The sequence below is a fragment of the Lepisma saccharinum genome, chromosome 21 (genome assembly GCF_977018435.1).
Source record: "Lepisma saccharinum chromosome 21, izLepSacc3.1, whole genome shotgun sequence".
Lineage (NCBI taxonomy): Eukaryota > Metazoa > Arthropoda > Insecta > Zygentoma > Lepismatidae > Lepisma > Lepisma saccharinum.
The window spans coordinates 30161235-30178784 of NC_139249.1; the positions used below are offsets into that span (position 1 = coordinate 30161235).

The 17550-nt window shown below is 38.2% G+C and overlaps 1 protein-coding gene across 6 annotated transcripts in view; it reads right to left on the reverse strand.

Moving 5' to 3' along the window:
- Window positions 1–17550, reverse strand: part of LOC146004392 (uncharacterized) — a 118960-nt gene that overhangs the window by 38411 nt on the left and 62999 nt on the right. For all 6 annotated transcript variants that reach the window (XM_083143205.1, XM_083143202.1, XM_083143204.1 and 3 more), the window contains exons 3-4: window positions 7412–7579; window positions 757–952 (exon numbers count right to left, since the gene is read on the reverse strand). In XM_083143205.1, coding sequence (XP_082999331.1) covers window positions 757–952; window positions 7412–7579 — 364 coding nt within the window. The remainder of the gene's footprint in view (window positions 1–756; window positions 953–7411; window positions 7580–17550) is intronic.

Below are 17550 nucleotides of genomic sequence, written 5' to 3' on the forward strand. Positions count from 1 at the left end.
GGGGTACCTTTTATCATTTTTACTTCTGTACCCAGCAATGCAGGTACAATATTCAAAATAATATTTTTCATTGAGTGTAATTGTTTGCACCTCTTCCGATTTTCCTTAGGTTATTCTATGTAGTACAAGATCTTTGTAATTCGAGGTAGTCTCGTATACATCTCCTAAATGCATTAACAATTTTGTGAAAAAAAAATGAAAAATCATTATGGTCAATGGTGGAAAAGTAAAAGCCCAGTTATTATTGTTAATAAAAATAACAATGTGTATTTATCTCCCCTAAAACGAGAGTGCATTTATGCATTTACAGTGTACATATTGTACCGAATCAGGATCCAGTACTTGGTGGCAAGTTTAATTCACAATTCTCTTTCCTTGCTGATCCATACTATGTTGATACTTCAATACTGTAGCAATTTGAAACTGTCCACGTAGCTAGGAATGACAGAATATAAGAATTACGTTGCAACTAACAGCTTTAACTAAAACTCCACTTTTTATGTTGTGTAATTTTGGTACAAAATTAATGAAAATACTGCATTTTGCATACTTCCTAGGCATCTCTGGACTCCATGAAGATTCTGCACACCAAAAGTATCAGTCAGAGGTTAAATTCAGACCAGTATTTTCTTGCTTATGGTGGGCAATGTTTATCAACTTCAGCATAATTCAATGTATTTACAAACAAAGATCTTTGAAGAAAATAAAGATTTGCAAATTCCGTCAAATACACATAAACACACATACTGTACTTACTTCTTGGGTGTTGCTAGGACTGCGAGCTGGAGAACTTGACTGAGATGGCCACCTTTCTGGAGAGGCATCACCAATTTCCTCTGGATGGACCAACTCCCTGCCTTTCCGCATGGCATCTTGCAGTTCTTCTGGTTCCACAGTAACATTATCCAACTTCTGCAGCCGAGGAAGATTTTTCAGCACTGTCAGGCGATATCTACACAAGCAAGCAAAACTGTATTAGCATTGGCATTTTAATTTGAGTAATATTACTCTATTCATTTTGAAACTTACTGTATAAGATATGAATTACACTGGCCAAAGGCTTTTTTTTTAAAAAAATAAAATTAAATAATTTTGCATTTCATTTATTAAATTTCTTTCTTATAGGTTTGAAACATACCTACCTCACATTGTGGAAGCCAGAAATCTGAAACGGCCCCACCGCGTTATGAACGTCAATAACTGAAACACCAAATAGTTTAACTTACTCACACTGCAGGGGCAGATATTCAGATTTACCCATTGTGCTAGCATTATGTCCGTCGGAGATATGATAATCTTGTACACTCAGGGTTCGGGTATACACAATTAAAGTTAGTGCCAACTTAACAAGCTTATTACACTGGGGTAAATGTATATATCCACACAGAACGAATTCACTAGATCTTCTGATATAACTTCACTGCACTGCACTACGTTGTCCCTGAAGATCTGGGTTCAAAGCTCCTCTGCTTGAATTTTGTAAAGGGAGGGCAGTGACCATTCAATTTTTCCTCTTATGAGGTACCAGTGGGGAAATATGAGACCTTATTTTCTTAGCGCATCAATTAAGTATTGCATTAACATTTCTCTTCTGGAATATAACAGTGTTGGCATATGGGAACAATAGGGCACTAGTTTGCGACTCAAGCAACATTTAATCTGCCTTCCTATTAGCAAAAGAATAATACCAAAGAACAATATGAATTTAATGTAAGCTTGCAATATTTAAAGCTTATTTAACTTCAATCATTTAATTAAATATTTAATTACGCTAAGCTAATTGCAGTAATTAATTAACTGCTTATTCACCTTTAATGATAAATTAATAAACTGTGAATGCCATATTTTGTATAATCTACCTGGTAGGCCGAGGGATATTGCTATCTCTCGTTTCCGTTCTACCAGAGTAGGCCAGAAGACGAAGCCACTTCTATAACGGTTGTTGTGAGATGTATAATCTACTAGTAGGCCGAAGAATACGGATACCCTTCGTTTCCGTTCTACTAGTAGACCATCTCCCAACAGTAAAACAATTCACGAACTAACCCGTAACCTGATACAATGCGTATTCGTTCTACCTGTAGGCCGCACAAAGAGTACGTTTCCATTCTACAAGTAGGCCACACTGTAGGAGGTTGAGTTCAAGACAATGTGTATAATCTACCTGGTATGCCGAGGGATATTGTTATCTCTCGTTTCCGTTCTACCAGAGCAGGCCACACTGTATGAAGATTTTTATTCCTGATCACTCGTGTGCTTGCAAATACTGGGCTATTTTGTGGGAGCAGAGCTCACCCATGAGTCGCAGAAAAGCCAACACTGGTCGGGACTGTGTTGCTGCTTATATACAAATCTGAGTGCAGCACCAGCGCCTCTAGTGGATACTCGTGAACTATGACTGCGCTGCTTATTATTGACTGCCATCTATATGGGATAACAATGAACTATTAACACAGTAGCACTCCCTAGTGAGATACGGTAGAACTTCATTGTCTACCAAGCATTGCAGTGAAATTCATATGCAGAAGCGATAACAGATTTGCTAAGATTACGCAATGCGATTCTCAACAATGACAAGAAAAAGAACATATGCATAACCTTGTAGCGATCTCGCAGGATCATTGCAGGTTTCATAATTCAATCACTCAAATTGTAGCATTTCAAAAAGAATAGTTTTCTCCCATTATTTTGAAGCAACATATAACATACATTTAAACTGGACAGTAATGAGTTTCAGCTTGTTGAAACTACTTTGGTGTAGTGCATATACTGGGAGTAATTTTTATGTAATCATTCAAATGACAATAAGTTGTTTAATTTTTTAAAAAATAAAATGTGCCACCAGAAAACATTTGAATATTCTGTCTTGCATTACAGATTTTTAATTTGAACTTCCAAATAAAATAACGCACATTTTATTTTCAGGTGTCAAAGGCATATTCTCTTACATGTAACTATAAAATTATATGTTAGTTAAATAATATTAACAGCGACTTTATTAATACAATAAATAGCCATGTATTTGTTTCAACTATAAAGTGTAAATGTATTGAATGAGTTGTTGATAATTCACTTCCTTTAAAAAGCATAATATGCTATTTTTATGTTTTGTTTTGTGTTTTTAATGCTCCACCCATAAGTGCATATTTTGTCATTTTAATTGCTTCTCAATCATGACCATACAAATGTATCAATCAGAAACTATAACAACCAACAGTCCACATATGCAATAGTATATATTTTGCACTCATTGTACAACCAAATCAACAAGATATCACTTTTAGTCGATCAAACTACATTGGTTACAGAGCAGAAGTGTTATGGTATCATGCTCTGTCTTGGATTGTAAAATTAAATTTCAAAATAATTATTAGATACATGAAAATATGGTACAACATAACAGACTGGCTACTAAAAAATGCCTTAACCCACTCATACTGATGAGCCATCTGTCATCAGAGGCACAAAATTAGGTAGCTGGAAGAATTTATGGTGTTGTCATGTAGGTGTCAGCATGCTTGCTCACAACATGATACGTCTGGGGGCATAAAACATCGAATGCTCTCATTTTGCTGTGTATATATATGTACACTACAAATATTGGGCTATGCAACATGACCATGGGCATTAGGAAGAGGAGGTCAAACCAATCCCTTGACTTTTCCTGGAAATTGACATTGTTTATATCACGTTACAAAAAAGCAGGAAGAATGTTTTCTTATTGACATTAACAGAAAAACTAACAGGTAGTTAGTATTCAAAGATCATAACCTAGGTAAAAACAGCTTTAGATGGGAAAATCTGGGTGTCAAATACAGTAACTACCTTATGTGTTTTTTCCTACCATTTTAAACCAAGGAACAAATGGTTCTGTTAATTTCAATATTTCATAATTAGAATTTTATGTGAGGTCAAACAATATTAACATTATGACTAAAATCTCTCCATCAAGCTCTTTCTTGAGGCATGTAAAAGTTAATAACAAAATAGAATAACAATGCATTTCAGTACATGAACCATATGAAATATAAGATAATCTAAAACACTTCTAATTTGTCTAATATGGAATAAAGAAGAAATCCCTCAACAGTGGAAAGAATCAATCTTTGTTCCTGTGTTTTAAAAAAGTGAGAAAATGAACTGCAATAATTACAGTGGAATTTCTCAACTCTCAACATCATATAAAATATTATCTAATATTCTACTAAAAAGACGAACTCCATATGCTAAGGAAATTATAGGTGATTATCAATGTGGATTTAAACGTAACAGATCAACTGTAGATTACATTTTTCACATCAGACAGACACTTGAGAAAAAGCGGGAATATAATCAAAATGTCCATCAGCTATTCGTTGATTTTAAAAAAGCTTGTGATTCGGTTAAGAGAGATAAATTATATAATATATTAGTAAAAGTGTGGAACACCTAAGAAGCTTGTTAATCAGAGGCATCTGCTGAGTGCATGCGTATCTGAAGCGAAAGCAAATAATCATTCTTTTCCCACAATTGACACATGCGCTCAGCAGACGCCTTTGTTGTTAATATGATAGAAGTATGAAACAGAAAGTAAGATTCCTGTGGGTATTAATGTGTCTGACAAATTTACAATTCATGATAGGTTAAAACAAGGAGATGCATTATCTCCATTGCTCTATATTTTGAATTAGAATATGTTGTTAGGTAAAAGGTAAAAGAAACTAAAGAAGGACTTGAACTGTGACTCAGTTGTTAGCATATGCTGATGATGTAGACTTCGTAGGGGATTATGTAAATACAATTAAGAATAATGCTAAAGTATTTTTAAAAGCAGCTATAGAGATAGGTTTGGAAGTTAGCAAAGATAAAACTAAATATATGCTTACAGGCCGAAACCATGTGTTAGGTAATAAACAAAATCTAATTATTGATAACAACTCGATTGAACCAGTTTCCAATTTCAAGTACTTAGGAGTAATACTAACAATGAAAATGATGTTAAAGAGGAAATAAAAAGCAGGCTTAATTCAGGAAATGCATGTTACTTTTCTCTCCATAAACTTTTATCTTCTCGTATAATATCTAAGAAACTAAATATTAAAATATACAAAACACTAATATTGCCTGTAGTATTATATGGATGCGAAACTTGGTCCCTTATATTGAAAGACGGAATGCTTGAAAATAAAATCCTTAGAAAAATATTTGGACTTACAAGAATGAGGAGACAGGTGAGTGGAGAAGGTTACATAATTTAGAACTACATAATTTGTATTCATGTCTAGATATTATTAGAATGATTAATTTAAGAAGACTTAGGTGGGCAGGTCATGAGGCATGAATGGGAGAGGAAAGAGGAGTTTACAGGATTCTTGTTGGGAAGCCTGATGGTAAGAGACCTGTAGGAAGGCCAAGACGAAGATGGAGAGATAATGTTGAGATGGACCTAAAGGAAATCGGTAGGGATGGAAGAGTGGATTGATCTTGCTCAGGATAGGGACAGATGGAAGGCCTGAGTTGCTGCAGCCATAAACCTTCGGGTTTAAGAAGTCTAGAGTTAGTTAGTTAAATCTAAAACACTTCTGCTGGATGTTCACTCATCTGGTGGATTGACTGAAAAAGTAGAAAAGAGAAATTTGGAAAAATAACATTGGTTTATGTTTATCAGATTATAATAGTGATTATTCAAAATAATAATCATTAACATGATAATAATATGGTGGAAATTCATTAATATGTCAAATTCATAAATTAATTTGTTTAATATGGAATAAAGAAGAAATCCCTCAACAGTGGAAAGAATCCATAATTGTTCCTGTGTTTAAAAAAGGTGATAAAATGAACTGCAATAATTACCGTGGAATTTCTCTACTCTCAACAACATACAAAATATTGTCTAACATTCTTTTAACAAGACTAACCCCATATGCTAATGAAATTATAGGTGATTATCAATGTGGATTTAAACGTAATAGATCAACTACAGATCAAATTTTTCACATCAGACAGACACTTGAAAAAAAGTGGGAATATAATCAAAATGTCCATCAGCTATTCATTGATTTCAAAAAAGCATATGATTCGGTCAAAAGAGATAAATTATATAATATATTAGTAGAGTTTGGAATACCTAAGAAGCTTGTTAGTATGATAAAAATATGCACCAGTGAAACAGAAAGTAAAATTCGTGTGGGTAATAATATGTCTGACAAATTTATAATTCATGATGGGTTAAAACAAGGAGATGCATTATCTCCATTGCTCTTTAATTTTGCCTTAGAATATGCTGTTCGGAAGGTAAAAGAAACTAAAGAAGGACTAAAATTAAATGGTGTGACTCAGTTGTTAGCATATGCAGATGATGTAGACTTACTGGGGGATGATATAAATACGATTAAGAATAATGCTAAAATATTTTTCAAAACTGCTAAAGAGATAGGTTTGGAAGTTAACAAAGAGAAAACTAAATATATGCTTACAGGCCGAAACCAAGTGTTAGGTAATAATCAAAATCTAATTATTGATAACAACTCGTTTGAACCAGTTTCCAAATTCAAATACTTAGGAGTAATATTAACAAATGAAAATTATATTAAAGAGGAAATAAAAAGTAGGCTTAATTCAGGAAATGCATGTTACTTCTCTCTTCATAAACTTTTGTCTTCTCGTTTAATATCTAAGAAACTAAAAGTTAAAATATACAAAACAGTAATTTTGCCTGTAGTATTATACGGGTGTGAAACTTGGTCCCTTACATTAAAAGAGGAACATAAATTGAGAGTATTTGAAAATAAGATTCTTAGGAAAATATTTGGACCTAAAAGGGATGAGGAGACAGGTGAGTGGAGAAGGTTACATAATTTAGAACTACATAATTTGTATTCATGTCCAGATATTATTAGAATAATTAAATCAAGAAGACTTAGGTGGGCAGGCCATGTGGCACGAATGGGAGAGGAAAGAGGAGTTTACAGGATTCTTGTTGGGAAACCAGATGGTAAGAGACCTGTAGGAAGGCCAAGACGAAGATGGAGGGACAACGTTGAAATGGACCTAAAGGAAATCGGTAAGGATGGAAAAGAGTATATAGATCTTGCTCAAGATAGGGACAGATGGAAGGCCTGTGTTGCTGCAGCCATGAACCTTCGGGTTTAAGAAGGCTAGAGAGTTAGTTAGTTAGTTATGATAATTATTATTGTTTCAAGCTTTATCAATACGCTGACACCCCCCCCCCCCTTTACAAGATTTTCTAGGGTTCCTATAAACATGACATGGTGAATGTTTCGACACCATGTGCATGAACCAGTGTCCTTTGGCCTTCATTTGCTTTGTTTCTCCCACATGTTCCACCAGTGCACTTCTGCTCAGCTGCCTAATTTCATGGCCATTGGTAAACACATTGATAAAATAAAATAACGTTAACTACACTCACAATTCTGCTTCGGCACATGGATTTTCCTCCAACCAGAGATTCCTCAGTTTTGGAAGTTCTCGCAGGTAGCATATTTCACTCAGGTCCCGGATGTTGTTCTTCCGAACATAGAGTTCCTGCAGATTCTGACAATGCTGGAAATCTGCCAATGTTGAGATCTTATTCACACTGAAATAGAAAGAAACATTGTCATTAGATCATTTCAAAAGAATGTTACTGTTGCATGAGGTCTATATTATTACATACTAACAAAAGGTTGTTGATTTTGTGGACAATAAATTGCAGGTTTAATGCAATGTTTAAGAGGGAATGGTCACAAGAACATGGCATGTCTGACATGTGATGATTTGATTGGTTGATACTTCAATGCAGGGGTTTATTCAGAATTTATCATTTGGGAGGGGGTTATGTAAGTTCTAAGTTAGGGGAGTGTAAGGGTAAATTTAGAGCTAAGATTACCATAAACCACTTGCTAAAAATAAATAGGGTGTGTGTGTGTGTGTGTGTGTGTGTGTGTGTGTGTGAATAAATCACGGCTTAAATGCATGCCTCACAGTCTTCCGTTTAAATCTTAACTTATCTTTTACACATATGGCCTAATAATTCCTGCACCTAATGCGTTTCCAAATGAAAAATAAATGCAGGGTGTGCCTAAAGGTTGAAAATTCACAATTTTAGAACATGACTTTAAACTGACACCAGAAAAAACTGTAGTCTATGTGATACACCCAAAAAAGTTTATATGTAGTGTTTAGTCTACTTGGACATGTACAATTTTGGAAACCAGCATTCAAACTTAATGGAGCATGTCTACTTCAACTGTGGCAAAACCACTTGTTATTATGGTCTTCAAATCAATGGTGTCCTGTGCCAATGCCATAGCCAAATTATGCTACATGGAACAGAGATGGTAAATTAGTAAATACCTTCACAAAATCTTTTGATCTAGTGTATCACATGAACCACAAGTAATTATGCCAATTAAAAGTATTCTCTCTCGATTGTAAACAACCTTTATGTACATCCTTTACTTCTGACGAAATAAAAAAGGAGATCCTATGGGTACTTTTATGGACAGATTGTTCATTGCTTAAATTGAAAAGAGGAATGTCATTGCTGTGAAGGATATATTGTATTGAACTTCAATTATTTTAATTGAGTTTTTAAGTAATCACAAGACTGGGTTCCCGGTATGATTTCTAGCAATCACACCTCGCAGGCCGGCGATAGTTTTCAAAAGAATAAAAAACCCTGTCATATATAATGAATAGTAGTCAAGAGTAAATTGCCATTGTTAGGGACACTGAAATTCATTCAATTTACACCACATCCTGCAAAATAACCTTGAATTGTGTACTGCCTCTTGTTTTTTACCATTAGCTGGCTTGTTTCCAAAAAGGTATAAATTTAAACGATTCCATAACAGCGTCAATTTTCTCCTGACTGAATCTTACTTTCCGAATAGCCCTCGTCATTTCACACTGTTTGGAAAGAAACACCTCTTGGCAATGCAGAAATTGGAATATTCAGTATGATTTAGAAACTTCCCGACAACGGGCATTGTTCCATTTGAATGCAGGTAGCCAGCTGTAAATAATCCTCCTCGACACCGAAATCCACTCGGGAGAGAAATGGTCTAGAAAAATTGGTCTCTGCGCTGATACCCCTTCCCCTAGATCTTGCAAATGGCCCTCTCCTAGTCATGATAAAAGTTTTCGTGTGCATAGCGCTGATCGATCGCGGCGACTGATTCTATCACTGCATGTGCAGTTGTTTCGCCAAATGAAATCCTCGATACTCGGAACCGTCCTCACGTGCAGAGGAGGGAAGGAGAGTTCCTTGTTTGGAACTGCATCGAAGTTTGCGAGGGAGTCGCTCTGTTACCATAACCTTCAAGTTTAAACTTTTAAGGTCGAGTATTCAGCACGAAAGTAAAGACTAGTTTTTGTGCTGAACTCCACAAGGCAGACCGGCACGATGCGGCGATAGGAAATGAATGGGATGATGAGGAAAGCCATATACAGGGTGTACGATAAGTCACTCCCTATTTTAAATCTGTAACTTTTTCTCTTTAAATATCGTAAATAATTACTGCAAAATATAGAATCACAAACTTAAGTTTAAGTAATCAGTACGTACTCCTAGCCTTGACTGGTTCTGCCACTTATGGCTAATCAATCGGGACGATGAGGATGAGTAATGACTGGATGAAACCGATGAATGGACATTCATAAATCATATGGATGTCAGGGAACTTCAGTACCTAGATCGGAAGTCGACCATCTAACTCGCTCAGCCACAACCAACCAACAACCCCCCCCCCCCCAAACACACACACAGATTAGCGAGAGAGAGAGTAATCTGCAAAAGGTTACTGCCGTAGAAGGCCACAAGGAAATATTTTATCCTCTCTCGAGCCCAGTCACCTCAAAAAAATCCTCTATTGAAGGCTGTGTTCTTAACTGGGAGAATATATGCTGCTTTGGGCTCCCATATAGTCAAGCAGCTAACGCTGTTGCTTTTGGTGCGAGCGGTCCAGGGTTTGATTCCACACCGAAGCTCAAAATTTGTGTTCACGCAGCATTAAGAGGACAATTGGATTGACTGATTTGTTTTATATTACCTCACTTTTTTGTGCCACTTTTGGCTAATTTGCGAAGATGGGGATGAGTGATGATGTGATGAATGGACACTCACAAACATGCCTAGGTCGGGATTCGACCCGGAACGCCTGGCGTCGTAGCGCGATATCTGCCAATGAAAAGTCCCCCATTTTGCCCCCCTAGTTTTGGAACCCAATCTCCGCCACTGTCAGGAAGTATTGTAGGGAGTGGTGCACAAACTGGCTGAACTGTATATCCTTCATTATCCGCTGGAAACGCACATGTAGGTGCATAAGTTGATTTATCTATTTTCTTTTTCACTACTTTTAGCAGGAATATTCTCCACTCTTATCGCCCCTCAGCTAAGAAACATGCTCCTTTAGCCAGAATATACAATTTGGGTACTGTGTCTAGGGGTATATCAAAATGCGCCTCCTCTCCTACAAAATTTTCCCGCACCCTCCGACTCCTCACTCACATGTCCTCGCGCCGTCACTGAGATACTGCTCTTTTCAGCAAATATACGCGTTCACGTGAAAATACTGCGGTGACTCGAGGGGAATGAACGTTTAAAAACACACAAGTACGGGGCAACACCAGCCCTTACAACGTTATCATATTTACAATTGTGACTATTAAAAAAGCGAAAGCGTGCCGTTTTCGCCATTCACGCAGTTATTTAATTAGCGCCAGGCATTCGTTTCTCTTTACGGCGTTCATTAACATTCAGACGCGTGTACGCTTATTTATTTATACGAGTTCAACGAAGTGCGTTATGCACTAAGCCGGGTTACAAGTGTCTGACATGACGCAAGCCACGCTTCAAATAACAGCACCATGTTTCCTTTACAAGGAACGTGAAGATTAAAGCCAGATCATATAGTTGAAGTCCTGATTCGAACAGCAGTCCCGTATTTTTCACACAACTCGAGAGGAAGCCGATCGGACGCGCATCTGGTTTCGAGCCAGCCACCGATATCTGAGAAGCGCTGTTGTCGTCACTTTTACTTGCACCATTCATAATTAATTCACTGCAACGTATACTCGCGAAGTCTCCACATTGTGTGTGTGTTTAACATACATATATATATATATATATATATATATATAACAATACAATTGATTGATTGACTGATGGAGATGAGTGATGAATGGACATTTACAAACAACAAAGCCCGAGCGGGATTCGAACCCGGGACCCTTGGCATCGCAGCGTACAACAACAACACAATAACACAACCTAGCAAAGACAACGCAACTGCAACCGTACGTTATCTCTAAAGAAACAGAATTGACAACATCTCATTTACTCCACGTGGACTTGACAAGAGCTGTCAGTTCCTAAAACGGACGCTATTGGTGGGAAAGGTTTGAGGGGAGGATATGCAGGACTCCATGCAGACGTGGCGGATGGTTGTTTGCTCGTGTAACAGAGGGAACTGATCTTTCGGATCTTTTGAATCAGGACTTCAACTATACCAGAGTATTTACCGTATTTACAGGAGCGTGGTTTGAGAGATGTAACTAGGGACGGTGGTTCGAAGGCCACCAATCAAACCTCGAGACAAGAACGAGGCAACCATCTGTAAATTAGAAACAAGACCGTGACTTTAGTTCGAGATGTAGGGATTGTATCCAGACGAGACCAGACTTGGCAGTCTCCGTCTAGTCTCGAGTTGTAAACGTCTGTCTCGTTTTCGTCTCGATTTGTCTCCAATAAACAAACTTTGACGCACCAGCTTTAAATATAGCACCACCACTAAGTGTTATATTTATAGCATTGAAACTATTAAACTGGTCGACATTTTTGCCCCCCCCAAAAATAGGTTGTTTTCAAACCAATAGGTGACTAGAAGTATTTAATGCCGATCAAGGAACTGACATCCATTTTTTTCCATCACGTCAGGATTTTTCACGATTTTATAATCGAAGTTCTCCTGCACGACATTACGTTACTTAACGCAACAAAATAAATCTATCCAAGGGAAATTTAGGTTATTTCCAAGCTATTTAGGTGAGACTGAGTATTTTGATCACGGAAATGACATATTTTCTTTCAGGACATACCAGGATTGTCAAATTTTCACAATCAAAATTCTCATATTCGACATTTCATTACATTTATTACATAAAAACCGTATGTGATGGGTAAAATTGGATTTCATTTTTAGAAGCGAAATTATTCCCAGACAGCAGTCATTTGTGAGACAGCCGCCCCCATGCCGACCAGTGTTAACCAATGTCAAATATAGGGCCTCCCCTATGGCAGAGTGGTAGCATCGTCAACTTGTAATCAAGGAGTCCCGGTTTCGATACCCGGTGGAGGCACAAAGTGGTTTGGATTCCACTTTAAACTGTAGGTCCAGTCCCAACTAGCCTTACTGTGCATAAAGTGGACTTAAAACAAAACTCAATCAATCAACCAAGTCAAACACTGTTTATGGTTCACAACACACACCCTTTTCTCTGTTACCTTTTGCAATACAGTATTGCGATATTTATCCCTTTTCCAAATTCTTTATCTTTTTGCTCGCTCAGTGCTAGGCCAGGGAATAAGTGATCCCCCTCTCCTCAGTCTTCAAAAGCAAGTCTCGGTATTGTCTATAGTCTGTGAATATGTAGTATATACAACCTACACGACATGTCATCACAAATTTCCAGTGTAGAGAACTCATCACGGAAAAACATTTTTTTAATGAAGTTTTTTTTTTTATTTGACGCCTCGTTTTGACGCTACGGATCCTTGGAAATCGGAATTTTGAACTAAATAAAAACCCGGCATCGCAGACTCACAACTGTCCCTAACGGATTGACTTTGTAATTATAAACAAAATACGTGACCCGTCTATAAATAATCAGATATCCGCCTCAGGAAGTCACATAATAAAGTGAATTGGATTTAGGTAGATTTTCAATGTAGGTCCAAAGTCTCGAACGACAATGAAAACTTCGGATACAAAATCTTCTTGTTCGTCTTGATTTTACAGGCCTGTCTCGTTCTCGCCTCAATTTTTACAAGGGCGTCTCAGTACCATCCTTGACGAGAACGCTCATTACTCCCGCAGAGTAATTATAATGTGCCATTATTGTGTATAATTACTCTGATAATTCTCTCAAATTATTGGTCTTGTATGTTTCAAACTCGTGCAACACCGCCATGAAGACCACACGATGCCTGCCGCAACCGAACAAAGCTTAACTGTAAATAAAAAGTTTTATCGCCACATTATCCCTCGAGCATGTCTGTTTCAGGAATAGTTCATGCGAGAAGAACGGCATATTACACAACAAAAATTTCCACTCCATCGCTAGCCTCGTAAACTGCGTTGGAAGTTCACAGACCCCAGCGATGCGCTTTCCCCGGGGCATCCACCGCTCTCCAGAGCATACCCTGCACATGATGATAGTTTGCCTGTTTGAGTTTATTAGCGTCGGGTGTTTCTGTATAGATAACCACGCCGGCTGGGAGACACTATTCTACGAGGGACGAGAGTTTCGAGCTTCAGTGAACATTTGCCACTTTGGTAGGTAGGCTGCGTTGGCCCTTGAACCAGTGCTGTAGTCCCAAAATTAACACAGGGTATACGCTAAATATTGTGAAACGTTAAGTGGAGACCATTTTTCCATTAACTTTGGATTATGTTTCGATTAAACAATTGGATTAAATCATTTAACTTCTATAAAATTGTTATTGATGATGATGATATGCTCATGATGGGCATGAAAGAGGCATATTAATTACAATAGAGAAGGCATTTTTACAATAAAAAATATGAAACGCGTATTTTAATGATTGCACTTAAAAGTAAAGGCTACAGTACTGGGAAACACTCCAAAAGTGTATATTTTGATACGTCACTATACACTTGCCACTAGAAAGTTTCGCACGCACTCTTGAATTAGTGTGATTTGCTCCATGGTAGTTTTCCAGCCACACATTTCTGAGGTCTGGTCAACTGGTGGGCCTCCTCAACATTATGTCCGCTAACGTGAAGCCATAAGTATTTTACGGTAATAATAAGTCAAACGGCCAAATTATGTAAATAAATAAACGAAACGAAAGTACACGTATTGTAACATAACATAAGGTACACTGTAGAATCAGTAAGGTTAGCTTGAGGGTAGATAAGTGTAGGGATTGCCTCTGCTCTCTCCGACCTTCTTGCATGAACTGGGACTAGGCGAAGGGTAAATTATGAGACTGAGGGTAAAGCAACCAAGCTACAGCACTGTACTCACCCTTGTCTCCTCCTTCATTTGAAGTCGCAGAGTGTAGTTCTGTTCTTAAAGAAAATTAAATCCCTTCCGTCAGATATATACATTTTTTAACTGATTCAGTTATTTTATGTTGCCCCATAGGGTGATTAAAACGCATTGCGAAACAAGGGCACCCGATATGATTCTCAGTAGAAGCTCAACAACATACTCTGAAATCAACCATTAACTCGATCATGACATTGCTTGTATTTGTATAATCAAGTTATTTTTTTGCTTTTCTTCCTCTTTGTTCTTGATGACAAGGATGAATGACCACTAGATGAAAGAATGGAACTGCCCTAGCCGGGACTCCAATCAGGAAATTCTTATCTTCCAAGTTTGTCAGCGTTATTTCTTGTGCTAGCATTTTCCACGGCCATATCTCGGTAAACACGCTTTTATGCATTTAGTTTTGGTTTTCATGTAATGAATCCACGGCCACTGTTGCCACTGGAGTTTAACTTCAATTTATGCAGATGGACTAAGCAGGACTGGACCTACAGTTTACAGTAGGATCTGAACCGGGACCCCTTGATTACAAGGCGACGACGTTACTACTACGCCATCGGGGAATGCCATACTACCAGTGTACTCCACATGACATTATCAATAATCGTACCATTAGAAATCATGAATTACATTATAGAGCACGGCTAAATATCACAGTATTGAGTTAACTGGAGGGCTCCTGTCTACGAGGGAACAAGTCTGTCTCAATCTAATGAATCTGCATTAACTGTCGCGGCGAAAAGTACAACAAAAATGAGCGCTGCGAAAATCAATACAAGCATCTGAGCGTAGTAAAAGACGTTCATTTGCAAGAATACGTATACGGTAGCCTGGGTCCATCAGAAGCGTAGGGACCCGTACCTAAATGCGGTAAGGGTATGCAACTAACGCTATACACAAAAGAGAAGTTAAAAAATTAATGACCTCTTGTACACACACGAGCAAAAGTGTGTTGGCACGAGCCAAGGTTACCATACTTTGTGAAGCGAAGAGAGGACTTCTTAAATTTTAAAAAATCAGTAAATCTAACTAACTCAATAAATGAAATAATACATATATTACCTTTCTACATCAGCATGTTTGTTTGTTTTATTACAACTTTGAAATGGGTTATCTTTGCAGTATCTTCCGACTGCTTAATAAAACTTGTAACAAAAATGTACTAAAATACTATTTAAGATAATGCCTAATCACTTAGTTTCTCGACCAGACATATTTATCAGACGAGCCTCTTTTATTTAACGGCTTTTGGCATTTTTTGACGTATGAATAAAATTGTTCACAAGACATATTTTTGTGGTATAAGGGGGGGGGGGGGTGACCCTTTCCGAAGACACCCAACCTCCCTTCCACGTAGTACACCCTGGATTGCATTTTGCTGACTAACGAGACACTGGCATCTGGACTCATAGTCAGTATTCTCTGTGGGGCATATGTTGTCCATGTGTGTTTGTAATTGTTAATTCATCAATTTCATCTTATCACCTTTCATCGTCATTTTCGCGATTAGCCAGAAGTGACAGTAAACTGGTGACGAAAAGCACTTAAAAAATATGTGAATGTATGAGGATTCTTCATAATGCAGCAAATCGTGTCAATATATCATATAGTTTCTATGTTATGGGTGATCGGATACAGGGCTGAGCGGCTTTTGAAACACAGTTAACAAAACATGAAAACACTCGTGGCTTTTGGGGGTTTCGAACCCGGAACGTCACAACGGGTCCATATGTCTTGTTACCCCCCGAATCAATACCTTGTTATCTCTAATTCAGTGTTTCTTTGGCAGAGATGGCTGACACAAGCTCCTACAATGTAGAAGAGCGCCTTGTTGTCAGTGTTTGGGCCCATGAACGTCCAGATACCGGCAAGACCATGGAGGATGTGCGACGAGATTTCACAAGACGATTCCAAAAAAATGCACCACCAAAAGTGACAATACTGCGTTGGGAAAAGAAACTGTTTATGTTGGGATGTAGCAAAGACAAACCGAGGCCTGGTGCACAAATCAAAAGACAGAACACATGTGCAGGAGTGGAGGCATCTGTGCTTCGTTCACCACAGAAGTCACTGCGCAAACGGTCTGCTGAGCTTGGAATCCCGAAAACAACAATGTTACGACACATGAAGAAGGATCTTGGATTGAAATCCTTTGAACCAGCAAGCGTCAACGAGCTCAGTGATGATGACATGCGTAGACGACATGCAGCATGTGGAAGAATGTTGGAGGTATTTCCGACACTCCCGCAGCGGGCTGACATTTTCTTCTCCGATGAATGCGCAATATATCGAAGTGCACGTGCAAGGATTGTGTATTTCTGGTCCAAGGAAAATCCGCATTATTACGAAGAGCTGGAAAACAACCCCCCACATGTGATGCTCTGGTTCGCTATGTCCGCTAAACACTTGATAGGTCCCTATTTCTTCGATGGCGTAGTCAATCAACACTCCTCTATCTCGCCATGTTACGGGCATTTTTTGTTCCACAGCTCCAAAGAATGAATCTCCTGGGACGTTCCTGGTTTCAACAGGATGGAGCACCGCCCCACTATGCCATCGCTGTCAGGGAATATTTAAGTGAAGTGTTTCCCAATAGGTGGATAGCACGCGGATCGGTACATCATCCGGCGACTCTGGATTGGCCTCCCAGAAGGTATCACAACAACAATACCAAACAACAGAACAATTAAAGGACGCTATTAGGACAGCTTTTCTGACAACAATCACGAAAAATTTGCTTCGTAAAATCTCTCACAGGTCATGGCGCCGTGTCATTTTGTGCCATGAAAATAATGCTGGTCATACTGACCTTTTGGATGCGTGAACAACATCCTGGTTGACGCTGAATCCATACGTCTTACAAATTGTTATAGTGTTATTATCATAATATAAAATTATGTAAAATTGTTGGTGTCACACGACATATGGAATGAATGGCTACCTTACACTTCATTATATTATATTGTATTATTATAAAGTTGTATTATTATCAAGTTATGTAAAATTATGGGGGTAACAAGACATATGGACCACCCTGTACTACGCCACCAACTAGGCCACGGAGGCCAACGAATCCTCCCATTCAATCAACTGACACGGAAGGCGAGAGCGTTCGCCTGACCTTGCGTTGACATTCCCATTTGGCGAAGAAGGAGATGACTGCGTCCAGAGAGGGGTGTGGCCGCGCTTCCATTCGAAACCTGGCATTAGGCGTTGGGGAATGACGTCATTCGGTTCGGCACTCACTCAGCACGCCTTCAGATAAGGATA